Raw genomic sequence first — 25,404 nt, 5'->3', positions numbered from 1 at the left:
GAGGCGCTCACGTGGGGACTGTGGGCAGCTCCCATCTTGTCTCTATCAACCCTCAGGAATTTCTCAGTGGAAATGTACTTTCGGAATGAGAGTAACAAGGCCCCCTGGCCGCTGATCCTGCCTGGCTGCCCTCACCGCTGCCCGCTGCAGGACTTCCTTCGCCTCACAGAGCCTGTTGTGCCCAAGGATTGGCAGCAGGAGTGCCGGCTGGCAAGCAGTCCTGCAGACACAGGTGAGCTGCTGCCTGCCTCCATGCTGGCCGTGTCCCAGAACAGCTTACAATTCATATCCACAGGTCTCGAGAGAGCTGATGCACTTCCAGCCGTCCTGTTGCAGGGATGGCAGTCCTTTAGCCAGCTCAGACGCTGCATGGTTTGGGGCGAGGCCCATCCTATCCCTAGACAGTTAATTTCCCACCCTGAGGCGTACTCCTCACCCTCAGGCGATGCCCCTCTTCTTATACTAAGAGAAAATAAAAGCAACCGGGAGAGAACTGTCTTGTCCTCCCACCACCAGGTGTTCCAGCTTACTCGCTGGTACAAGCCACCACTTGGAGCCAGCCTTTCCACTTACACTCTGGGTCCATCTCTTCTTACCTCCACACGGACCCCGGTGCTCAGTGTTACCGCTCTACTGGATCAGTGTCATCTCAAAGCCTAACAAAAACCTCTTTGGCCCACGTCCTTCTCCAGCTGCCACTCCTTTTCTCTCCCCCCTTTTCGGGTGTAATCCTTCAAAGGGTTGCCTAGACTCTGGTGTCACTGCCACACTGCCCATTCTCTCAGACTCACACTGGACAGTCTTATGTCACCTGCCACTCCATGGAAGCCACTCTTGTCAAGGACCAATGACCTCCTCTTACCAAAGCCAGTGACCAATTCTTAGCTTCTCTCACCTCTCAGCAGCATTACAGAATCGATCACTCCTTCCTTAAACACTTCCTTGGCTTCTCTGGTTTTTCTAACTCAGAGGCAGCTTCCTTTACTAGCTTCTCCTCCCCACTAACCAGTGGATGGCCCAGGGCTCAGCCTCGCTCTTTCCCCATCCATGCCTGCTCCCAAGGTGAGCTTACCCAGCCTTATAGCCTTATATTACCATCTCCATGCTAAGTTCTGTCTTTTTATGACTCACAGATTCATGGCCTCTTCTCTGAGCTGCAGGGTCACATATACAGCTGCTGACTTGAGGTCTCTACATGGATGTCAACTAATGCATGTCACAGTTGAAGTCTAAATCCAAATGCTCAAAAATCAATCAATCCATCCAAATGCTCTTCCCCCAAATCTGCTCTTCCTCCAGGCTTCCCCACCTTAGTAAATGCAACCTAGGTGTATAGCATAACCCAAAGCGCTCTCCTGAATACCCTCTTCCTCAGACCCCACCTCCAAACCACTAGCAGATCCTACCAGCCCAATCTTTGAAGTACACGCTCTTGCTCCCTAGCCCAGTCTGCCATCATCTCTTGCCTGAAGTACTGAAAAGCTTCCTAACGTTCTTTCTGATTCTGTTCTTGGCCTTACCAGTGTTTCAGCACAACAGAGTTAATTTTTTTAAAACATAAATCAGTTCACATCACTACTCTTCTCAGAATCTTCCAGTGGCTTCCCATTACATTTGGAATAAAACCCAAGTTCTTGGGCTTCCCTGGTGGCACAGTGGTTAAGAGTCCACCTGCCAATGCAGGGGACACGGGTTCGAGCCCTGGTCCGGGAAGATCCCACATTGCCGCAGAGCAACTAAGCCCGTGCACCACAGCTACTTAGCCTGTGCTCTAAAGCCCGTGAGCCACAACTACTAAGCCCGTGAGCCACAAATACTGAGCCCGCATGCCACAAGTACTGAGCCCGTGCGCCTAGAGCCCATGCTCCGCAACAAGAGAAGCCACTACAGTGAGAAGCCCGCGCACCACAACGAAGAGTAGCCCCTGCTCGCTGCAGCTAGAGAAAGCCCACATGCAGCAACAAAGACCCAACACAGTCAAAAATAAATAAGAAAAATAAATAAATTAAAAAAAAAAAACAAAAACAAAAACCCAAGTTCTTTACCATGTCCTCCAGGCCCTACTTGGTCTGGTCCTCTGCCCTCATCTCCTGTGCTCGTGTATTCTGCTCTAGCGATACTGACTTTCTTGCTGGTCCTAGAACATGCCAGGCAAATTCCCTTTTGCATTTGCTTCCCGTCCACCCACCCCATCCCCTGACCCCTGGCCTCAGGACACTCTTCTCTCAGATCTTTTGTATGTCTCAGTGACTCCAGGTCTCTGTTCAAATGGTCACTTTCTCAGTGACACCTTCCCTGACTGACCTACCTCTCCATCATTTCCCCCTTACCCTGCTTTGTTTTCCTTTATGGCATTTGCCACTAATCCATCATGTCTATCATTTGCCTGTCATGGCATCTCCTCTCCTAGAATGTAAAATCTACAAGGGAGACTTTGTCTTGGCCCCCTGTGATATCCCCATTGTAAGAACAGCACCTGGCGTGTGGCAGGCACTCATATTTGCTGAATGAACACTGACATGACCTTTCTCTCGCCCTCCCTGCCCCGTGCCCAGAGGTGATCGTGGCCTTGGCTGTATGTGGCTCCATCCTCTTCCTTCTCATAGTGCTGCTCCTCACCGTCCTCTTCCGGATGCAGGCCCAGCCTCCTGGCTACCGCCACGTTCCAGACGGGGAGGACCATGCCTGACAACCACTCAGCCCCCTTCCCTCTGCCTCCTCGGGGAGGTGGGCTGGGCCTTGCTCCTGACTGTTGCTGCTCCCCAGCCCATGGACAGGAGACCCTGGGTTGGGCCTCCCTCTGGTCACCCCAGCCTAGATGAACAAGTGGGGCTCAGCTTGGCCTGTGGCACCTGTCACTCAGCATTCATGTGCCTGACGTTAACCAAGTACTGTGTTGGACACTGGCTTTCTCCAAACAGGATTTGCCTCCTCCATGCTCCCTTCTAAGGACCTGAAATGTAGACGAGTATTCAAGTTTCACTCAGGACCTAGGATAAACAGGCTGAAGGAGTTGCCGCTTGATCTGCTTTGCCTCTCCATCAAGCCCTGCTCACTCTCTCTTCCAACCTAGAGTGTTTGGCAAATGGCCCAGAGGACACGGTCTTGCCTCTCAGTGCTTATTTTAGTGGGAAAAACTGCACAACGCTGGGGGTACAAACACTGGCCACCAAGGAACCAGATCACCCAAGAGCCAGCCAGCGAAGTTTTCCTTTGTCCAGCAGAAGCCACCATTAACTGGAGTCAGACATAATGCTTCCAGCATCTTTGTCACCCCTGCACCTTGAGCAGGTCGGAAGGATGTGGGTACTTGGGAGGGAGTCGGGGGAGGTGTGGGGGGGTGAGTTGTACAGAACCACGAAACTACTATCCCTCTCATCTAGGCTGGGATCTCCTGGGATCTGCCAGGGATCTCCAGCTGGCAGGTTGTGAGCTGAATAGCTCCTGACTGTGGCCCAGAATAGGGCTGAGACAGCTTCCAGAGAATGAAGGTTTTGGACTCTTAGTGCTGTTTTCTGTGCCTTTTCTTCATTTTGGGGACCTGAGAAGCCCTTTGACCAGGTCAGTGCTGGAAGACCCACTCAGAAGCTCAGTCGGGTATGGTTTTATTGGCCATGTGAATAGTGAACACAAATCGAAAACCACTACCTGATCCTCTGCCACTGCATGTCAGAGAGGAGAAAAGAGAAGCTTGGCTCCAGGCTAGCTATAGCAAGGACGCTTGGGGCAGCTGGGTCGCCAACTCTGGAGTTTCTGGAGCTACGTCCAGAACAGTACATGCCAGTATCCCAGTCCCAGTGTCGCAGTCCCAGTGCCCCTGCTCCAACCCTAAGGACTCGGATACCTCTGGCCCTTTAACACAAAGCCGCCTCTTCTCGCAGAACTTGTTCCCATGGGGCTCCAAGCCCTTGCTTGGCCCCCACCTTCATTAATGTCTCTCATTTACGCTTCCCAGCTTCCTCCTGGCTCCAAATGAGAATGTGATAACCTAGGAGGAGTGAGACCAGTCTGACTTGGACCGTCCATCATCAGCCTCTGAAAACTTGGGGCTGGCGTGGGGAACCTAGGACTTGGTAAGGAGATACCAGGAAACTGGGCAGCAGCCAGGCATTGCTGTGACCAAGACAAAGCAAGAGGGATGGAGGGCCTAGGCCAAAGAGCCCGCTGTCCCCTGGTCATCATCTTTACTGACTACGACCCTGGGGTGAATGGAGCAGCACTAAGCGGAGGTTAACCTGCCCTGAACCTTGGGGAGTAGGGTGGGCTTTACCAGCCTGAGATTCACTCACCCATCACAGAGGCCAGTGTGTCCCCCATGGGATTGAACTCATTGAGCTGCAGAGACAAGGGGATAAGCATGAGGAGGGAATGAGGGTACTGGGAGAAGGGCACATAAGGATTAATTTCTGGTCGTTTTTGATCCAATAAGGTAAGGTGAATCCCTGCTTCCTCCCATTATTATTTGAGGGCCCAAGCCTCACCGACATGATACCAGAAGATTCTGGGTCATACAGCTGATACATCATCTTTCCTGAGCTTCCGTCAAACACATCGATCGTCCTTAATTCATGGGAGGTACAACTTTTGAAATTAGGATCTGGGTATCGGCCCACGACAATGAGGTTGTACCGAGGATGCCAGGTTGCCTAGGAGATGGAGAGGCAGGTCACAAGAGTAAACGCAGAACACTGTCAAGAGGGACATCAAAAGTATCTTTGCCACTAACAACACTTGTTAATACAACTGCCAACAATTTAATAATGGAGATAAGACCTACATGAAACAACAGGAATGGTTTTCAAAAAGTGCGTGCGCATCTACCGTTGCAAATTTAAAATCCCCAGCTGGCCTCCCTGACCCTTAGGACACCTTCAGGCCTTCTCTCTCCTTTGCATTTCCTGAGATCATACCAACTGATAAATGTTTTAACATCAGCCCGACCCAGACATGAACCAAAGAGGTAAGCCTACAAACAAAGCGAAAAGCCTCCGGTAAGCAAAACCAAATAGGACCTAATAAGTTCTGAAGTAATCCCACTACTCTCCCTCCTCCATCAATGTCAATGAGTTGAGTAGAAAATGGCTAGTGACTGAAAAAGGGGAGGACACCTGTGTTCCTCAGATCACCCTGCTCAAAACAAATCTATCAGCTATTGGAATGACAGAACTTGATGGGATTTTCCCAAGAAAGCTTTTCCAGGAAGTTCTGAAGGAGAAAAGACATGGTTAGCAGGAAGGAAGAAGTGCTACCGGCAGTGGCTTGGAAATAAGTCACAAATAAGTCACACCTGGGATGCTGTTGGTTGGGCTGGCTGGATACCAAGTGGGAGATAAGGAAGGATCAATGGGGAACACCAACTGCTAAAGGACCCTGATGTTACTGAGAGCTTGGATTTGATTTGAGGTATGTGGGGGCCACTCTACTACCAAGTCATCACTGTTTACTGAGTACTTACTAGGCGCTAAGCACGTTGCCATGTGCTTTAAGTATAAGGATTTATCCTCACAACAACCTTGTCAGGCAGATACCATTATTCGCTTTTTATAGACCAGGAAACTGGGATCCAAAATTTGAGTAATTTGCTCAAGGATTCTAACCCCGGGGGTGTCCGCCTGCCTGAACTATGCTATACTGACTAGAGAAGTACAGGCATGAGATCTGGAGGTCTGAAGAGGGGCTGTGGTTCTAGGAAAGAATATATACTAGTAAAGCAGAAGGACTGGCAGAGTTCAGACTGCTTGGGGCATGAGCAGGAAAGAATCACAGGACTTGAGGACTGTAAGCCTTAGGGACTGAGGCCAGAGAAGCCGCTAATGAGGGCTAAGGTTAGGTTGCAGATCAGCTGCACACACAGGTAACTGAAACTAAGGGCAGAACCGAGGGTTAAGATCTCAGAAAGTGCCCACAGTGAGAGCTGGGCTGCATGGAAAAAACTCAGGGAAATAAGCTTATCAAAGAGACATGAAGAAAACTCAGCAAAATGGGATCACAGAGCTGGACAAAAGGTGCAGAGAGAGCCAGAGAATAAGAGATTGCTTTGTGTCAGCGCAGGAAGAGGTCTAGCATTGAAGGCTTCTGCATCTGCCCCCTTCTCCCCACCCTGGTAGACCTGATCCATCCCATGATCACAGCTCCCTTCCCTCCATTACTTACCTTGATGGGTGTCAGGTGCTGGAAGTGACGATGAGGGTGTGGGATCACGCTTGGGGGGCAGTCCCACTGGGAGGCAGAGTAAACACGGATCTCACTCTTCTGGTCAGTGGTCAGGAGCTGGGCACCGTCGGGACTGAAATGAGCTGGCAAAGTGAAAAGCCCCTGAGCTCAGGGAACCACAGGCCCCCTGTTGTCCTGGCCCTCACAGGCCTCTTGCAGGGGCACCCTCCCTCCCTCTCCTTTCTAGAGACTGGTGGAAGGGAGGTGAATCTGGGCTGCGAACAAAAACATCCTAGAGGCTCAACAGCTGATAGGAGCAGCTAGAGTCAGAAAGGCTTCAGGACTTCAGCTTGGCCGATGCTATCAGGGGTATAAAGGTTTGGCCTAGTGGCTTCTACACTTTGAGGGAAAACCCCTGAAGCGGTCGGGTCAGCAGGGTCTGCAGGAAGGACGAGGTCTGGTATATCACACCTGCGTTGACGGGATGCCTGTGCAGCAGCGAGTAGAGGAAGCTGGATTTCCCTCTAACCTGGCGCAGGTCCCAGATTTTCACTGTTTGATCTACGGAGGCTGTGGCCAGGAACCAATCACAGCACGGGTTCAGGGCCACGTGGGTCACTTTCTTTTTGTGCATTCTCAGATTCCAAAGCTGCAGAGAAGAGCTCGGTTCAGGTGGGGGGTGCAGAACCGAGGCTGGGGGTCAGGGAGGGAAGGGGAGGACCTGGGCTCCAGAGAACGCACCTCCCTGCCGTCCATGTTCAGCAGGATCACGTTCCCCACGTTATCTCCTGTGACCACCACTCGGCTTCTGACAGACACATCCAGGCTGCAAAACCAGAAGCTGGAGGGAGAGACTGTGCTGTAAGATTCTTGGGGACAGAGGCAAGTTCCATTTATTCGCTGTTGCAGCTCACGTATATTAGACAGTCAATAAATATTTGTTGAATGAATGAATAACTTGTCGTGGACTCCCAGTGAGGAGCACTCAGACTTGTCTACCATCCCCACAGAGGTTATGGGGGTGGTGGGGCTCAGAAACTTGTCCAGTTACTGCTGGGCCCAGGATCCTCAGCTACTCAGAGTCCCTGAAGCAGCCATACCCAGAGCCATAACGAAGGTCCCCAGGCGGGCTTGCCCCCTTCAGCCCTGGGTCCTGAGGAAGACTCAGGTATTGCTTTCTCCCTTCACCCTCCACCCTTGGTGGAGCCAAAGGAGATATGACACACCAAACAGGGACTGCCCAGCTCTGTTCCTCACAGCTGGCTAGAAAGGAACTTCTGCCCCCTTCTGAGCATTCAGGGGGAAAGGCACACACAACTCAGAAGCTGTATCTTGCTCTTTTGTCCCTCAGACTACATGATGTGAAGAGATGGGGTTGGAGGGTGCTTCAGGGATCCTGATACCCAGCCAGGAGAGCTCAGATTCACATTTTTTCCCCTCAAATCCTTGCTACACTGCCTTTTGCATCCCTTGTAAACATCTTTCAGGGGGAGGGCTTCTTGTGGAAGAGTAAGTCTATTCTGTCACCTGTCCTATTGCTCCTGTATTTCTTACCCCTGTGGGGCAGCCCAGTGCTAGTTAGACCCCCACACCCCCAAATACTTAGGGAGCAGAGTCATGTCTCTTGCTAGAAATCAAAGTGACAAGCATTTTGTAATTTCTCCAGCCACTTGCTCTTGGGGAGTCCAAAGTGCTTTATGGACATGATTGTATCCATTTAAGCTTCCATCAAGGAACTGGTCAGGTCATTACACCCCAGTGAATGCAAGGAATGGAATCTTAAGTTCTTCATTCCTGGTCCAGGCTTTAAGTGGCTTTCTAGGCAAATGCCATGTTGACTTGTCCAGTGAGAATTAAGGTCTAGTCTAATACAGGAATGACTGACAGAAGAGCTGAAGCTCCAGAACCACTCCCTGAAGCAGTAACCCACCTGGCCCAGAGTAAGAGCAGCTAAAGAAAACGTCTGAGAAAGAGAGGGAAACGTGGAAAGGAGCTAACACCTTTCCTTTCTTCCCCGTGCCAGGTTTGGGTGAAAGAAATGGGACCTGGATGCTCTCGCCAGAACTACACCGAGAGCCTAGAAGCCCTTTCCCCTCTGAGTTAAACTACTCACTTGCAGGTGCCTGAGCTGGCAAAAACTCGGAGAGTGTTGCCTTTAAAGTCTTGCAGCCTAGTTGTTCCCTCCATTGAGGAGGTGAAAAACTGGTTGGTATTGAGAGGGTTAAACTTCAGCCCAGTGATGCTCCCTCCAGCTCCAATCTAACACAAGGAAGAAAAAAGCCAGTGAGTGACAACGGCCCAGGAAGAGGACCAGGCCTGGGTGCACATACTCCGCTCAGACACAAGAGCCAGCCAGACTGCACTTGGGGCCAGGCCAGCTTAGATGCCTAGACAGTAGGATGCTCTCCACAGTACTGTTTCTTAAGGTTTTAGTTTTAATTTCATACTTTTTAATTAACATACAGTAAATTTGTTGTTTTTGGTATACAGTTCTATGAATTTTAACACACGTATAGATTTGAATAACCACCACCAAAATGAGGGTGCAGGACAGTTGTGTCACTTCCCCCAAAATCCCTTGTGCTCTCCCATTGTAGTCCCATCCTCCCCCCGACTCCTATCCCCTGGCAACCACTGATCCGTTCTCCATCACTATACAATAGTTTTGCCTTTGACAGACTGTCATATAAATGAATTATACGGTATGCAGCCTTTTGAGACTGGCTTCTTTCATTTCACTCAGTGTAATGCCCCTGAGTTTCATCCAACTTGCTGTCTGTATCTATAGTTCATCCCATTGTATTGCTGAGTATTCCATTGTGTGAATGTACCATAATCTATCATATAACTGCTCTTTTCAGAAGAGCTTCAGCTTGGAACAGTGGCTGGGTTAGGAGGGCTGATGTCAGATCTGAGCTCCTTCCTGTTTTTTCCAGACATCTCAGACAATGATGATGAAAATAATCATGACATCAGTAGCATAACCTTATTAAGTGTTTATTATATATCAAGCACTGTTCTAAGAACTTTACATCCTCAAGGCTCTTCCTCCACTTCTCCCGTATGCTGTTGCTATCCCAGCCTTAGTTCTACAAGGCCTCTTACACAACATCCACTTAACTCAATCAGCATACTAACTGGTACTTTCCATTCCCTCTCTAAAACATTCTGATGCCCACGGTTCACCAAACCCTTGCTGCTATATGATAATCTGCTCCCACTAGCTGAGTTCTATGCTTACAAAGGGTTAGTTGTGTTTGTTCTTAAACCTATGTATGCCAGTTGTAGTTTGTATTGTAATCATGTAATTTAATTTACATGATGTGATTTATTAAACATTTAAACTTTAAACACTTAAAACATTTCATCAAATGTAATTTAATTAAACTGATGAAATATGTGCAAAAAGAAAGACTATTGTTATTTCTATGAAATCCATATGAACACTTTGGAAAAACTAGATAAAAATGATTTGCTAAAAAAAAAATGATTTGCTAAAAATAATAGTTGTTGAATTAAGCATGGGTGAGATACTTATAAACAATTAGGGTGGGAAACAGTAATAAAAATTTTAAAAGAATCTGCAATCAGATTGCTCCACAACTAATTTTAAATTATGTCTCCACTTTTGGGGAATGGAAACTAGACCCTATAAAAAAGGCATTATGGATATGGTTTATGTAAGACCGGGTGAACCCTAATCAGTGAACACTTACTCCAAGAAAAGGACTGGCCCTGTGTCAAAGCGTTAGTAATAAACACATGTAAACAATTTAAGGTAAAACGCATGAGCGTTCTAGCAAGGGTGGGCTAAATGGTTATGACCAACTCTTGCACTGAGAAGGACTAACCAAACCTGGATAAAATATGAAAAAGAGATATGTCTGAGACTTCCAATTCCAGTGATGGTGGGTTAGCTGGTGTCAGGCCAACCTTCTGTCAAGAAAAACTAGAAAAGACAGAAAAAATGCATGTTTTCAAAGGAAAGTCTGAAGTCAACGAAGAACTATCAAGGCATCAAGGACTTGAAGTCCAGCCTCCTAGAGAGAAGAGAAGCAGAGAGGTACGCCCGACATTTCGATGCTGCTTTTCCTCCTGAGGCATATGCAGATAAGAAAGTGGTGGCTGAGAAGCTGAAGAGAGGTTCTGTCCGTCTCAAGAGGGGCAAAAACTGGAGTTCAGACCTGTCAAGGAGGAGAGGTCTTGGAAAAAACCCAGCTTTTAGTTAGGATCCCCGAAACCCTGAAAATAAGAGCAAACTGGAAACAGACCATCCCTCACAAAGACTGAAGTCCAGATTCAAATCATTTCAATCGCTGATCAGATTAAGATGATCTGATTCCACCTGACCTGCCTGCCAGAGGAAAGAAATTCTTTCTGGAGGAAAATAACAGCACTCAAAACTTCAAATTGTATCTCTACAAGTTTTTATATGCAATATTTGGCATCAAATCTAAAATTATCCAGAATATCAAATAACCAATAACTAAGAGAAAAAACAATAGTTGAAAGACACTCACAGGAGATCCAGGTATTGGTGCTAATAGACACAGGCTTTAAAATAATTGTAATTAGAATACATTTAAAAAATAGACCTAATTTAAAAATGGACAAAGGGAATTCCCTCGCGGTCCAGTGGTTAGGACTTGGCGCTTTCACTCCCGTGGCCCAGGGTTCAATCTCTGGTTGGGGAACTAAGATCTGGCAAGCTGCACAGTGCAGCCAAAAAAAAAAATGGACAAAGGATTTCAACAGACATTTCTCCAAAGAAGATATACAAATAGTCAGTGGCACATGAAAAGATGCTCAACATCATTAGTCATTAGGGAATTGCAAATCAAAACCACAATGAAATACTATTTCACATCCACTAGGATGGCTGTAATCAAAAAGACAATTACAAGTGTTGTAAGACAGCCTATGGAATGGGAGAAAATACTGCAAACTATATATCTGATTGGGGTTAATATTAACAATATATAAGGAACTTGGACAACTCAATAGCAAGAAAACAATCTGATTAAAAATGGGCAAAGGATTTGAATATACATTTTTCCAAAGAATATATACAGATGGCCAACAGATATATGAAAAGGTGCTCAACATCACTAATCATCAGGGAAATGCAAAACTACAATGAGATATCACCTCACACCTGTTAGAATGACTATTATCAAAAAGACAAGCGATAACAAGTGCTGGCCAAGATGTGGAGAAGAGGGAACTCTTGAATACTGTTGATGGGAATGTAAACTGGTAGAGGCATTATGGAAAATAGTATGGAGGCTCCTCAAAAAATTTAAAATAGAACTACCATATGATCCAGTAATTCCATTTCTGGGTGTATATCAAAAGGAAATGAAATCAGTTTCTCAAAGAGTTCTGTCCTCCTGTGTTCATTGCAGCATTATTCACAATTGCCAAGATACGGAAACAACTTAAGTGTCTGCTGATGAATGAATGGATAAAGAAAATGTGGTATGTGTGTGTGTATAATGGAATATTATTCAGCCTTAAAAAAAGGGAAATCCTGCCATTTGCAACAACATGGATGAACATGGAGGACGTCAGACACAGAAAAACAAATACTGAATGATCTCAATTTCATGTGCAATCTAAAAAAGTCAAACTCACAAAGGCAGAGAGTAGAATAGTGGTTGCCAGGGGCTGGGGTGCGGGGAGGGGAATGGGGAGATGTTTGTCAAAGGGTACAAAGTTTCAGTTATTCTTGAGATCTAATGTACAGCATGGTGACTACAGTTAATATACTGTACTGTATACTTGAAATTTTCTGAGTAGATAAGTGTTCTCAGCACGCATGCACACACACAAAAAACTATGTAAGGTGATGGATGTGAATTAGCTTGATGGTGTAATCATTTCACAGTACATACATGTATTAAAACATCATGTGGTACACCTTAAATATGTACAGTTTTTGTCAGTTAAGTGTGAGGATGTGGAGGAACTGAAGCCCTCCTACATTGCTGGTGGGAAAGTGAAATGGAGCAGTTGCTTTGGCAAACAGGCAATTCCTCAGAAAATTAAACACAGAGTTACCACATGACCCAGGAGATATATACACCCAAGAGATATATACTCAACAGAAATGAATATGTTGATGTAAAAACTTGTATGCAGATACTCAAAGGAGCATATTCATAATGATAGTTAAAAAAGCTAAATATCAATGACTCAAACATCCATCTCAAGGAGCTGTAAAACAAACAAGAAGCTAAAACCAAAGAAAGTAAAAAAAAAGAACAGAAATTAATGAAATAAAACAAATACACTGTGGAAAGAATCAACAAAGCCAAAAGTTGGTTCCATGAAAAAACTAATATAATTAAATTGATAAATCCCTGGTGAGAATGACCAAACAAGAAGGCACAAATAACCAATTTAATGAATGGAAAAGATTATCAATATAAATCTTAGACATTTTAAAATAAGAGGACATCATAAACCATCTTTTGCCAATACATTTGAAAACTTAGAGTTAATAGTCAAATTCCTAGAAAAGTACAAACTTGCCAGACTGACAGAAGATGAAAAAGAAAAATCTGAATACCCTGGTATCTATTAAAGAAATTGAGTCACAACTAAAAACTTTCTTGCAAAGTAAATTCCAGATCCTAATGGCTTCAGTGGTGAATGTACTAAATATTTAAGGAAGAAACAATCTTTTTTTTTTAAACTTTATTTTCAAACTATCTCAAACTCATAGAAGAGTTGCAAGAATAGCACAAAGAACTGTTTTTCCGGAACCATTTGATAATAAATTGCCAACATGATGTCCCATCACACTCAAACACTTTATTGTGTACTTCCTACAAGAATATTCTCTGACATAGCCACAGTAAAACCGTAAAACCACCAAAACTTAGTGGTATCTGAAGTAGTTCAAGCTCATAGAAGCAGAAAGTAGAACTGTGGTTGCCAAAGGCTGGAGGGAAGGGGAAATGGTGAGTTGTTATTCAGTGGGCACAGTTTCAGTTTTACAAGATGAAAAAGTTCTAGAACTCTGTTGCAAAACAATGTGAATATAGTGTTAGTGCACTTAAAAATGGTTCAGATGATACATTTTGTGTTATGTGCTTTTCCCACAGTTTTTAAAAGAAGCAGTATCACTTGCTAGAAATATAACTGTAAAGGTAAAAGAGTGAAAAAAATAACATTTAAATGAAAAAATCGACTATAACTAATGAACCAAAACAAACAAAAAACAGTGTAGTTTACCACATTAATAGAATAGAGGAAGAAAATCATTGCTGACCTCAAGAGACAAAAAAGTATTTGATGAAATTCAATTATCATTCACGATAAGAGCTTCTGGCAAACTATGAATAAAAGAGGAACTTACTCAATCTGATAAAAGGTATTTAAAAACAAGTTTTAAAAACAAACAAGCTCTTAGGTATATACACAAAAGAACTGAAAACAGTTCTAACAAAAACTTGTACATGAACATTCATGGCAGCTGAATCATAACAGCAAAAGGCAGAAACAATCCAAATGTCCATCAACAGATGAATGACGAAACAAAATTTGGTGTATTCATACAATTGAATATTATTCAACTACAAAAAGGAATAAAGGGCTGATACATGCTATAACATGGATGAACCCTGAAAACATTATGCTAAGTGAAAGGAGTCAGACCCCAAAGGACAAATATTTATTGTATGATTCCACTTATATGCAGTACCTAGAATAATCAAATTCAGAGACAGAAAACAGATTAGTAGGGCTGAGGGGAGGGGTAATAGAGAGTCATTGTTTAATGGGTACAGAGTTTTATTTGGGGATGAAAAAGTTCTGGAGATGGATATTGAGGATGGTTGTACAACAATGTAAATGTACTTAGTACCACTGAGTTGTATGCTTTAAAATGGTTAAAATGGTAATTTTCATGTTATGTATATCTCAACACAATAAAAAGTAGCAGAAACCTTATTTAATGACAAAAAATAAAAGCCTTCTATAATCAAGAATAAGACAAGGGGCTTTCCTGGTGGCACAGTGGTTGAGAGTCCGCCTGCCGATGAGAGGACACAGGTTCGTGCCCTGGTCCGGGAGGATCCCACATGCCCTGGAGCGGCTGGGCCCGTGAGCCATGGCCGCTGAGCCTGTGCATCCGGAGCCTCTGCTCCACAGCGGGAGAGGCCACAACGGTGAGAGGCCCGCATACCGCAAAAAAAAAAAAAAAAAAGAATAAGACAAGGATGCCTGTTATAGCCAACATTCAACAAAGTAGTACAGGTCTTAGCCAATGGAATAAGGCAAAAAAAGAAGTGAAAAAATGGTAAAGTAAGAATTCAAACTCTCATTTATTTGTAGATGACAAAACTGTGTAGGAAAAAAATTTAAATCCTCAGAGAAACTATTAAAATTAGTTAAGTATGAATTTCTACTTCCAGCTATGATGGAGTGTCAGAAACCAGATATATCCTCCTGCCTTACACAACTAAAAAAAATGAAAAAATACACGAAATGAGTTTTCAGACATTGGGCAACAGGCAGCACAAGACAAGAGGGAAGGAAGTGAGGTAGCCCTGCAATTGTCCCAGCTTACTGCTTGGAAAGAGTATCCAGGCTGCAGTACAGGGAGGGAGGACCTAAAAAGCCTAATAGTCTCATTAAGCTGAGGTGACAAGTTGGGAAAGCCAACAGGGCAAGAATTTGTGGGGGGAAATGCTGGAGGGGGAGATATACAGAGAGAGCATTCTGGAGATTTTCAGAGGGGTCCCCTCAGGCCTTGGAGTAAATACTGTTGGGTAAATATGTATAAGGAAACTACATAAGGCTGAGGTAAAACCACCAGAAGTGAATAGAAGGAGAAATCCTCAGAACAGTCTGTATTCTCACCATCCAGAATGAAAAAATTCTTAATATACAGAACATTGAGTAGAGTCCTCAGAAGGGTACTGCCTCAGGGTGAGGTCAACTCACATCTAAACTATAGGCTGCCTTAGACCCATGCTAACTGGAGTAGGTTGAATGATGGTCCCCCAAGATGTCCATGCCCTGATCCCTGGAACCTGTGAATATTACTTTAGATGACAAAGGGACCATTTTTAAAGCAGCCAAAAGAAAAAAAGAAGAATCACATGAAGAGGAACATAAGAATGAGAGCAAACTTTGCATCAGAAATTATCTTTAAAGTACTAAAAGAAAAAAAAAGTCCTATGAACCTAGAATTCTATACCCAGCAAAATTACCTTCAAAAAAAAAAAAAAAAACGGGGGGGGGGGCAAAATAAAGACATTCTCAGACAAACAAAAGGAAAAAAAGCATCACCAACCAACCTACATTACAGGAAATGTTAAAGGAATCTCTTCAAGCAGAAAGAAAATGGAAAATGTTACCAAAAGGAAGTCTGGATCATACAAAGGAATGAAAAGCCCTGGAGATGGCAAATATGTGGGTAAATATTGAAGTTTTTTTCTCATTTAAAAAATATCTTGGGACTTCCCTGGGTCCAGTGGTAAAGCATCCACCTTCCAATGCAGGGGACACAGGTTCGATCCCTGGTTGGGGAACTAAGATCCCACATGCCACGGGGCAACTAAGCCCGTGCGCTGCAACTACAGAGCTCGTGCGCCTCAATGAGAGAGCCTGCCTGCTGAAAACTAAAGAGCCCATGTGCTCTGGAGCCTGAGCGCCACAACTAGAGAGAAGCCAACGTGCCACAACAGAGCCCGCACCGCAATGAAAGATCTCGTGTGCCTCAACGAAGATCTCGCATGCCCCAATTAAGTCCTGACGCAGCCAAAAAAAATAAAATAATAAAGTAAATATTTAAAAAAATTAAAAATTAAAAAAATATCTTTAGGGACTTCCCTGGTGGTCCAGTGGCTAAGACTCCACGCTCCCAATGCAGGTGGCCTGCGTTCGATCCCTGGTCAAGGAACTAGATCACATGCTGCAACTAAGAGTTTGCTTGCCGCAACTAAAGATCCCGCATACCACAACAAAGATCCCATGTGCCACAACTAAAACCCAGTACAGCCAAATAAATATTTATAAAAATAAATAAAAAATATCTTTAAAAGATACCTGCCCTGCAATCCAGCTATTCCACAACTAGGTATTTACTCGAGAAAAATGAAAACATATATCCACACAAAGACTTGTACATGCATGTTCACAGCAGCTTTATTTGCAACAGTCAAAAACTGGAAAAAGTCCAAATGCCCTTCGACAGGTGAATGGATAAATAAACTGTGGTATATCGATACACTGGAAAACTACTCAGAAAGAAAAAAAAATACTACTGATACATGCAAAAATGTAGATGAATCTCAAATATTTATACTGCATGAAAGAAGCCAAAAAGAAAAGAGTATATATTGTATGGTACCATTTATATAAAAGCCTTGAAAATGTAAATTTATCAATAGGGATAGAAAGTGGATCAATGGTTTTCAGGTGTCAGGACAGAGGGAAGAAAGGAATGGATTTCCAAGGTGTGTGAGGAAACTTCAGGGGTGATGAATATGTTCATTATTTTAATTGTGGTGATGGTTTCATGCTTGTATACGTATGTCAAAACTCATCAAATCGTACACTTTAAACATATGCAGTTTATCATATATTAGCTATATCTCAATAAATATTTAACAAAAAACAGAAACAAAAAGATAATTGTGTAAAGCAAAAATAAAAATGTAGGGTTTATAACATATGTAGAAATAAAATGTAGGACAATGACAGAAGGAAGAAAACAGAAGTAAATATATAGTTGTAAGAGTCTTACAATACATGTGAAGTGGTATAACATTATTTGAAGGTTCTCTCTTACATTAAAGATGTACATTGTGGGGAATTCCCTGGTGGTCCAGTGGTTAGGACTCCTCACTTTCACTGCCAAGGGCCCAGGTTCAATCCCTAGTCAGGGAACTAAGATCCCACAAGCTGTGTGGTCAAAAAGAAAAGAGATGTACATTATAAACCCAAGAACAACTACTAAAAGAGAGAAAAGAGAAAGGAAAAGAAGTGTAACTAATAATCCAATAGTGGAGATAAAATGGAATCATAAAAAGTACTCAACCAAAAAGAAGACAAGAAAAAAATAAAAATGGAGCAAAGCAATGGGACAAATAGAAATATAAGATAACAGACTTAAACCCAATCATATTTATAATCATATTAAATGTAAATGGTCAAATGCTCCAATTAAAAGGTAGAGATTTGGGGCTTCTCTGGTGGCGCAGTGGTTGAGAGTCCGCCTGCCGATGCAAGGGACACGGGTTCATGCCCCGGTCTGGGAAGATCCCACATGCCGCAGAGCAGCTAGGCCCGTGAGCCATGGCGGCTGAGCCTGTGCATCCGGAGCCTGTGCTCTGCAACAGGAGAGGCCACAGCAGTGAGACGCCTCCGTACCACAAAAAAAAAAAAAAAAAAAGTAGAGATTGTCAGATTGGATTTTTTTGTTTTTTGGCTGTGCCACCATGTGGCTTGTGGGATCTTAGTTCCCCAACCACGGACTGAACCCAGGCCCTCAGCAGTGAAAGCACCAAGTCTTTTTTTTTTTTTTTACATCTTTATTGGAGTATAATTGCTTTACAATGGTGTGTTAGCTTCTGCTTTATAACAAAAAGCACCAAGTCTTAACCACTGGACCACTAGGGAATTTCCCACAGGTTAACTTTATTTTAAATGAAATTTTTTAAAAAATTACTGAGATATTGACATATAACACTGTATTAGTTTTAGGAGTCCTAACCACTGGACCACCATGGAATTCCCAGATTGGATTTTTTTTTACATGCTATCTACAGGAAACTCATTTATATACAAATACACAAATACATTAAGAATAAAAGAATGAAAAAAAAGATATACAATGCAAATACTAATGATAAAAAAGCTGCAGTGGCTACATTAATATCAAACAAAGATTTCAAAACAAGAAATATTACCAGAGGTAAAGGGAGACATCACACAATGACAAAGTTGTCAATTCATCAAAATGACATAATTTTAAACGTGTAAGCACCTAATAACAGAGTTTCCAAATGCTTGAAGCAAACACTAAAGGAAAATAGACAGAATCACAATTTTATAGTTGAAGATTCCAATATTCCTCTCTCAATAACTGATGAGACATAAAATCTTATAGGATACAGAATATTAAGAAAAAAAAAAGATACAAAATACTTAAACAACACTATCAACCAACTTAACCTAACTGACATTTAGAGAATAATTCACCCCAAAACAGGGACTTCCCTGGCAGTCCAGTGATTAAGACTCCATCCTTCCACTGCAGGCGGCATGGGTTCTATCCGTGGTCGGGGAACTAAGATCCCACATGCTGCGCAGTGCAGCCACAGGAAAAAAAAAAAAAAAAAAATTCACCCCAAAACAGCAGAATACACATTTTTTTCCAAATGCATATGGAAAACTCACTAAGATGGTCCGTATGCTCAGCCAAAATACAAATAAAAAATGTAAAATGACTGGAAATCACGTAAAATGTCTTTTGTTCGTAACAGAATTGAACTAGAAATCAATAACAGGGAGGTATCTCAACAGTGCCCAAATATTTGGAAATTAAACAAAATACTTCAGAATAACCCATAGGTCAAAGAAGAAATCATAAAGAATTTGGGGGGCTTCCCTGGTGGCGCAGTAGTTGAGAGTCCACCTGCCAATGCAGGGGACATGGGTTCGTGCCCTGGTCCATGAGGATCCCACGTGCCGCGGAGTGGCTGGGCCCGTGAGCCACGGCTGCTGGGCCTGTGCGTCCGGAGCCTGTGCTCCGCAGTGGGAGAGGCCACAACAGTGAGAGGTCCACGTACCGCAAAAAAAAAAAAAAAAAAAAAATAAAGAATTTGGAAAATAATTTGAACTGAATGGAAACAAAAACACAACAAAATCTGTGAGATGCAGTTAAGAAATAGAGGGAAATGTATAGCATTAAATGGTTATATTAGAAAAGAAAGGTCTCAAGTAAACAATTCAAGTTTCTAGCTTAAGAAACCAGAAAAAGAAAAGCAAATTATACCCAAAGTAAGCATAGGAAAGAAAATAATACAACAAAAGTCAACAAAAAAGAAACCAGAAAAACAACAGAGAAAAAAAATCAATGAAACTAAAAGCTGGTTCTTTGAAAATATCAACAAAATCGATAATCCTCTAACAAGACTGATTAGGGAAAAAAAAAAAGAAGACACAAATTACCAATATCAAGAAATATGAGGGGGCTTCCCTGGTGGCGCAGTGGTTGGGGTTCCGCCTGCCGATGCAGGGGACGCGGGTTCGTGCCCTGGTCTGGGAGGATCCCACGTGCCGCGGAGCGGCTGGGCCCGTGAGCCATGGCCACTGAGCCTACGCGTCCGGAGCCTGTGCTCTGCAATGGGAGAGGCCACAGCAGCGAGAGCTCCACGTACCACAAAAAAAAAAAAAAAAAAGAAATATGAGGGAGGACATTACTACAGATCCTATGGATATTAAAAGGATAATAAGGGAATACTATGATCAACTTTACACCACTAAATTCAAAAATTTAGATAAACTGGACAAATTACTTGAAAGAAACTACCAAGCTCCTTCAAGAAGAAATAGATAACCTAAATTGCCCTGTATCTATTAAGAAATTGAATATATAGTTAGAAACCCTCCAACAAAGAAAACTCCAGGCCCAGATGGCTTCACTAGTGAATGCTATTAATTTAAGAAAGGAATAGTACCAATTCTATACAAATTATTCCAGAAAATTCAAGTGGAGGGAATACTTCCCAACTCTTTACATGAGGTCTACATATTACCCTGACACCAAAACCAAAGGCATTACCAAAAAAAGGAAATAAGATATATATTTTTAAATTTTATTTATTTATTTTTGGCCATGTCCAGTAGCATGTGGGAATCTTAGTGCCCCAACCGGGGATCGAACCCACGTCTCCTGCAGTGGAAGCATGGAGTCTTAACCACTGGACCGCCAGGGAAGTCCAGGAAATAAGATATTTTTAAGTGGTCGTCATCTGGTACAAGATGACTAAACTAGGATATGATCTAATAAGTAAAATACAACAGATTCTAGATAGAATATTTACATAAAAATATAAGTAGAAGAACGGGTGTGTATAACAGTATATACACGCACATAAAGATGCCTCAAATGGGGATTTCAGGTAATAGTTACTTTATTCTTTATACTTTCTTCTGTATTGCCTGAATTTCTTACAATGAGCACAGGTCATTTTTACAATGAGAACAAAATAATCTTCATTTTGAAAATGTAATACATGTCCCCTTGCCAAGGGCCTGAAAGATTAAGATCAGAGCCAAGGTCAGATGACTAAAGAAATGACAAAATGAAGCACTGCTGCTCCCTCAGTCACTGGTCTCAAATCAACTTTCTGCTGTCAGTTCCTGGGAGTAAAAACAGACAGTTCTCCAGACCACCTACCCTTCTCCTGCTACAACCTAGTTCCGTACTAGTCACAGAGTTCAAATGCCCAGACCAATCTCCACAACAGTGTGTAAGGAAACTTCACTTAAATGCACATCATAATAAAGGGTGATATAAACCAAAAGCAGCTTCAGCCTGACACAAGTTCAAAGCAGTTATCATTCCCCTTTTTGTCAGGAAACTCTTCCCCTAGGACACTCTTAGGCTGTTTCTTAAAGTTCTCTATTCCCATGTCCTGGATGCCTAGGAAAAAAACCAATCTCCTCCTGCCTGAGCTCTGGGTTCTGACTTCAACTTAAAGCTACCCCTCCTGGGGGTCACCTGTCTCACCAGCTGGGTAGACAGACCACCAAGTAATCCCCTGGCTGCCTTTCTTTGGGCTTCAGGCACTTATTTTCTTGAACACTGATCTCATACCTTGAATCCTAATCTTCAAGCCTGCCTAACCCGGCCTTTTCTGATGAGCTGCTCTCCAAACCCTCCACTTAAAAGAACTCATCCTGGTACCTCTGGCCTCTAAACCTGAGGTAGAAAAACAGTGAGCTAATGCAGAATCCAGTTCACAAATGTGTTTTGTTTAGCTACAAAGCATGTTCAATTTCACTTAGTTCCCAACATTAAAAACCAGGATATTTTAAATTGAAACCCCTGAGTACTGTTGGCGGGAATGTAAAATGGTACAGCCTCTATGGAAAACAGTATGGTGGTTCCTCAAAAAATGAAAAATAGAGTCCCAATGTGATCCAGCAATTCCACTATGGGTACATAACCAAAAGAACTGAAAGCTGGGGCTCGAAGAGATATCTGTACAACCGCGTTCACAGCAGCATTATTCACAAAAGCCAAAAGGTGGAAGCAACCCAAATGTCCATCAACAGATGAATGGATAAACAAAATGTGGTACATACATACAGTGGAATATTATTCAGCCTTAAAAGGGAAGAAAATTCTGACACGTGCTGCAACACGGATAAAACTTGAGGACACTGTGCTAAGTGACATAAGCCTATCACAAAAGGACAAATACTGTCTGATTCCACTTGTATGAGATACTTAGTCGAAATCATAGAGACAGAAAGCGGAATGTGGTCGCCAGGGTCTGGAGGGAAGGAGGAATGGGGAATTAGTGTTTAATGGCTTCAGAGTTTCAGTTTTGCAAGATGAAAAACTTCTGGAGACTGGTTACACAAGAATGTAAATGTACTTAAAGCCACTGAGCTATAAACTTAAAAATGGTTAAGATGGTAAATTTTATATGTGTTTCATTACAATTTTTTAAAGTCACAACATTTCAGTCTTCATTTGAAAAAATCAGATCTGATACCTCAGGACCTAGATTCTCACCTGTCAACCATCTCCAATTTACCACTAACCACCACCCTACATCATTCTTTTATCTGTCTGGCTTCTTTACGCATGTGAATTTGTGGCTCCTGCTCTAAACCCAGAGCATCATCTTTCACAGTATAGCCCTCCAATGTCAGTCCCCAGCTGGGCAAGCTAACAGTCTTGTCTTTGGTGGAGGGGCCAATACCCTCACCCCTCAGCGACTGATGACAAACACTAGCACAATTAAGAGCATCCCTAAAAAGCTCTATGCCAAACCTTGCCCCAAACACACTCTGCCTTTCCTCCTTTTCTCTCCATTTATCTAAATATTGTTCTTCCTCACTCCTCACTCATCTATGAAACCTCTATTGACTCTAATTCACAAGAGGTTCTTCCTTCTCTCATGTTCTGTATGTAGCATTTAGCATCTGTACTGCTGTATTGTTAGTTATCTTGTCGGGAGACATCCCACCTATCCAGTTATACTCCAAGCCCCTCATTCATTCAACAAATACAAAGCAGCTATCTAGGCCAAACATTGTTTTAGGTACTGGGGATACAGTGGTAAATCAGAAAAACAAGGTCCCTGCCATCATGGAGCTTACCTTCCAGTGGGTAAAGATACAAATAAGTAAAACATTTCAGATATTGATAAACATTGTGGGGGAAAAGTGAAGCAGGATAATGAGATAGGGAGCCATCAGTGATTAGGCAGAGTGGTCAGTAATAGCCTTTTTGAAAAAATATATTGAGCCGAGACCTGAATGATAAGAGGGAGCCAGCCATGAGAAAACCATGGGAAAGAGCACTCCAGTCAAAGGGAACAGCAAGTGCAAAGACTCAGCTCCAGGAAGAGAAATAGCCAGTATGGCTAAAGCATAGGAAATGAGGAAAGACAGTAGTACAAGATGAGGTCAAGGAGGTAAGAAAGGGCTTAGATTCTAGGTGATTTACGAGGGTGATCAATATTTCATACTTCCTAATATTTTAAGGGCAGGCGTTCAATAAAGAGTTGAGTATCATCACTATTGACTCGTTTGAAAATACCCCCAGTTATTTTTGATCCCAATTATCTCCTTGTTACCGGATGACTTTTCATCCCTTCAACACACACTTCTTCAGCACTATCGTCTGGCACAGGGAACTGCTCACCCCTTTAATGAAGGTGGGTTTGTCCTTTATGCCAAAGTTCCAGAGCAAGATATCTCCCCCTTTGGAACCCACAGCCAGGGTGCTGGGGTGAGTTGGGTGCCACGCCAGGGATGTGGCCCTCCTGTCAAAAGGGGCAGCCTTTTGGAATATCCGGTAAGAAGCCAGAGAGTTCAAAAAGGACTGCTGGAGACCCTGATACAGAGAGAAAAAAATTAAGTTGAATTAAAACATAAGGGTAAATCGCCAATCTCTGACTCCCGCATAGCTAAGTGGTGTCAGGTCCTCCCACTAAAGGAAAAATAACTGCCTGACTCTGTGCATAAAAATATTTGCAATATACATGACCTAATCATGGAAAGCAAGGAGGCAGGGTGCATTCCTGCTGGGACACCCTGCAGCATAGGACTTCTACATGGCTGAGCGCCCAGCGGGCACTTCTACATGGCTGAGTGCCCAGTAGTCAACAAGATGGGGGTGATCTGACCACTCCGACGACCCACTGAACCAACCCAGCATCTAATTTTGGACCATCCAGCAGTAAAAAAAAAAAAAAAAAAAGGCACCATGCAAACCCTTGAGCTCTTCAGCCAGGAAACGCCTCACCTGCTGTAGTGATGGCCAGGCAGCTGTGCCCAGCTTATGCTGGTGGAGGGCCCTGACGATGCTGCATGGTGGCGGGACCCGCAGGCTAGCCAACCCCGCCCAAAGGCAGCCTGAGTCAAATCTTCTGCTAGGACCTGCCAAGCAGAACAGACACATATTTTCCGCTCCAATCTCACTCAAAGATTTTTCTGCTGAAACATCCCAAAAAGAAAGCCTTGTTTCTTCTTTCGGCATAGACAATCTCTCTTATCATCTCCTAAGGTTTTTCCACGTTCTGCTCAGTCTCACCCAGCACAACAAATAAATAGTGAGTAGGAATTCAGCCCCTTCCAAAAAACATTCCCCGAAATAGTACTTCTGAAGTGAAACTATGATCTTGCAGGGTTCCTGAGAACTGAGCCAAAGAAACACATGAGAACTGCAGAACTCTTCCCAGTTTGGGCTGGAGAACTAGTGATAGGGTTGGGTGACAATTTAAAAGTTACATATAAAGCACAATAAAAAGATTTTAGGACAGCACAGAAGTGACTTTTTGGGAAAAGCAGTTTCTTTAAATCCTATATTAAAATAATGTAGAGGTGACCAGTGGTTGGCCCTAAGTCCAACCTCTTCTCCTTAAAACCAGCAGGATCCATAGGGTCCGGTGTGGCGCTAAATTGGCTAGGCTACTTTTGGGAAGGTAGACCCACCTAGAATAGGAATAAAGCAACTCTGGATTACCAACATGTACTTGAGGACCTGATCTCTATGAATCCCGCCTCGTGACAACCAATTCTTTCTTCTCATGAACAAAAAAAACACTTCATCAACAACCCCCTGTCTTTTGAGTTCCCTACATTCCTTATAGCCCCAGGTTCAAGCCCCAATAAACCCCTAAGAATGAGTTTTCCAAGGAAGGAAGGAGGGAAATGGGAGGGTTTCCGCAGTTAAACCAAGGACATACAGCTAGCAATCGTGACTAGAGAAATTAAGTACACACACCACTAGGCAAAGTAGTAGTCCTCAGTGTGTAAAAATTCTGGTACAAACAAGGAATTTGAAAAGTCCGTTGTGTCTGTTGTAATGGAGCTCATCTGCCTCTTCCTGTCACCTGAGGGAGGTTAAGCCCAAGCTCTAAGGTGTCAAAGGACCTGAAGACAAAATGCACAGCCTGAGGCGTTCATAATTTGGGACAGCCTCAGGGACCCAGGCGCACCCACCCCCCACTCCAGCCTCCTGTGTGAGAACCCCAAATGGCGGAATTAATTAAAGCAGCAGGCGCAGGCAGTACCGGGGCCCTTCAAACAGAGCTTCTTGGCCTCGGGCTCCAGCTCCCAGGGGCTTCTGTTCCTCTTGCTCTTGGGGCGCACAACCACCTCGGGGGTCTTCTGGGTTTCTGGGCGTTTCCTGGGAGCCATGGCGTCCTCCGTGCGAAGGGGTACTATGCCTTATGCCGAGATGACCGACGAAAGATTGAGAAGCTTCTGGGGAAAAACAAGGCGGGGACCACAGGACCCGCTGAGCCACAGGTAGGCCAACTAAGCCAACTTCCCGCCAAACAGGCTCACCGGCAAGGCGGGGGCGCGCGCGGGGAGATGGGAAGTGTGTGAGGGGAGGGCCTCATCCGCTCCCCAGAGAAAAGGGATACCGCCTACGTGTTGGCCCTGAGTTAGTCCAAGTCAGCTGACCTGCCAGAAATAAACATGGCCGTTGGTGCTCGGCCTCGCAACTTGAAGCCTCTTCAGACGCGGCGCTGCCAGGCCTCT

At 43.7% G+C, this 25,404-nt stretch overlaps 2 protein-coding genes across 16 annotated transcripts in view; one reads left to right on the top strand and one right to left on the bottom strand.

Annotated features, from left to right (window-relative positions):
* The window catches only part of ACP2 (acid phosphatase 2, lysosomal), a 12,778-nt gene extending 4,506 nt beyond the window's left edge, over window positions 1-8,272 (top strand). For 5 of the 12 annotated variants that reach the window (XM_032639880.1, XM_032639879.1, XM_032639881.1 and 2 more), the window contains exon 10: window positions 57-1,737. In XM_032639880.1, the coding sequence (XP_032495771.1) occupies window positions 57-660 (604 nt within the window). In that variant the 3' untranslated portion in view covers window positions 661-1,737. Of the gene's footprint in view, window positions 1-56; window positions 1,738-2,555; window positions 3,506-3,955; window positions 4,074-4,429 lie in introns of those variants that run through there. The other 7 variants (XM_032639884.1, XM_032639888.1, XM_032639886.1 and 4 more) reach the window with 5 other exon arrangements.
* DDB2 (damage specific DNA binding protein 2) lies at window positions 3,590-25,404 on the bottom strand. Of its 4 annotated transcripts, XM_032639892.1 has the most exons (10): window positions 24,930-25,281; window positions 23,660-23,793; window positions 23,057-23,248; window positions 8,267-8,412; window positions 6,895-6,994; window positions 6,625-6,802; window positions 6,154-6,296; window positions 4,482-4,646; window positions 4,290-4,335; window positions 3,590-3,988 (listed from the first exon to the last, which is right to left on the bottom strand). In XM_032639892.1, exons 1-10 carry the CDS (start codon window positions 25,054-25,056, stop codon window positions 3,939-3,941), a joined length of 1,281 nt encoding a protein of 426 aa, XP_032495783.1. In that variant the 5' UTR covers window positions 25,057-25,281; the 3' UTR covers window positions 3,590-3,938. The 4 variants fall into 4 exon arrangements, with proteins under 4 accessions (XP_032495783.1, XP_032495781.1, XP_032495782.1 ...); XM_032639890.1 differs by adding an exon at window positions 25,327-25,404 and having other exon boundaries at window positions 3,590-4,646; window positions 24,930-25,122; XM_032639891.1 differs by having other exon boundaries at window positions 4,290-4,646; window positions 24,930-25,279.

This window comes from Phocoena sinus, chromosome 8 (assembly GCF_008692025.1).
Source record: "Phocoena sinus isolate mPhoSin1 chromosome 8, mPhoSin1.pri, whole genome shotgun sequence".
NCBI classification, from domain to species: domain Eukaryota; kingdom Metazoa; phylum Chordata; class Mammalia; order Artiodactyla; family Phocoenidae; genus Phocoena; species Phocoena sinus.
The sequence above is the reverse complement of the archived record's forward strand: the minus strand, read 5'-3'. Positions and strand labels throughout refer to the sequence as shown.

Bases quoted from the DNA above. Each gene is read 5' to 3' on its own strand.
- DDB2 (XM_032639890.1), bottom strand. From the start codon at position 25,056: ATGGCTCCCAGGAAACGCCCAGAAACCCAGAAGACCCCCGAGGTGGTT. The intron at 6,995-8,266 runs GTGAGTAGTTTA...CTCTCCCTCCAG, and splicing joins GCCAGCTCAGGCACCTGCAA to CTTCTGGTTTTGCAGCCTGG. The intron at 4,647-6,153 runs GTAAGTAATGGA...TCCATCTCCTAG, and splicing joins AGCACCTGACACCCATCAAG to GCAACCTGGCATCCTCGGTA.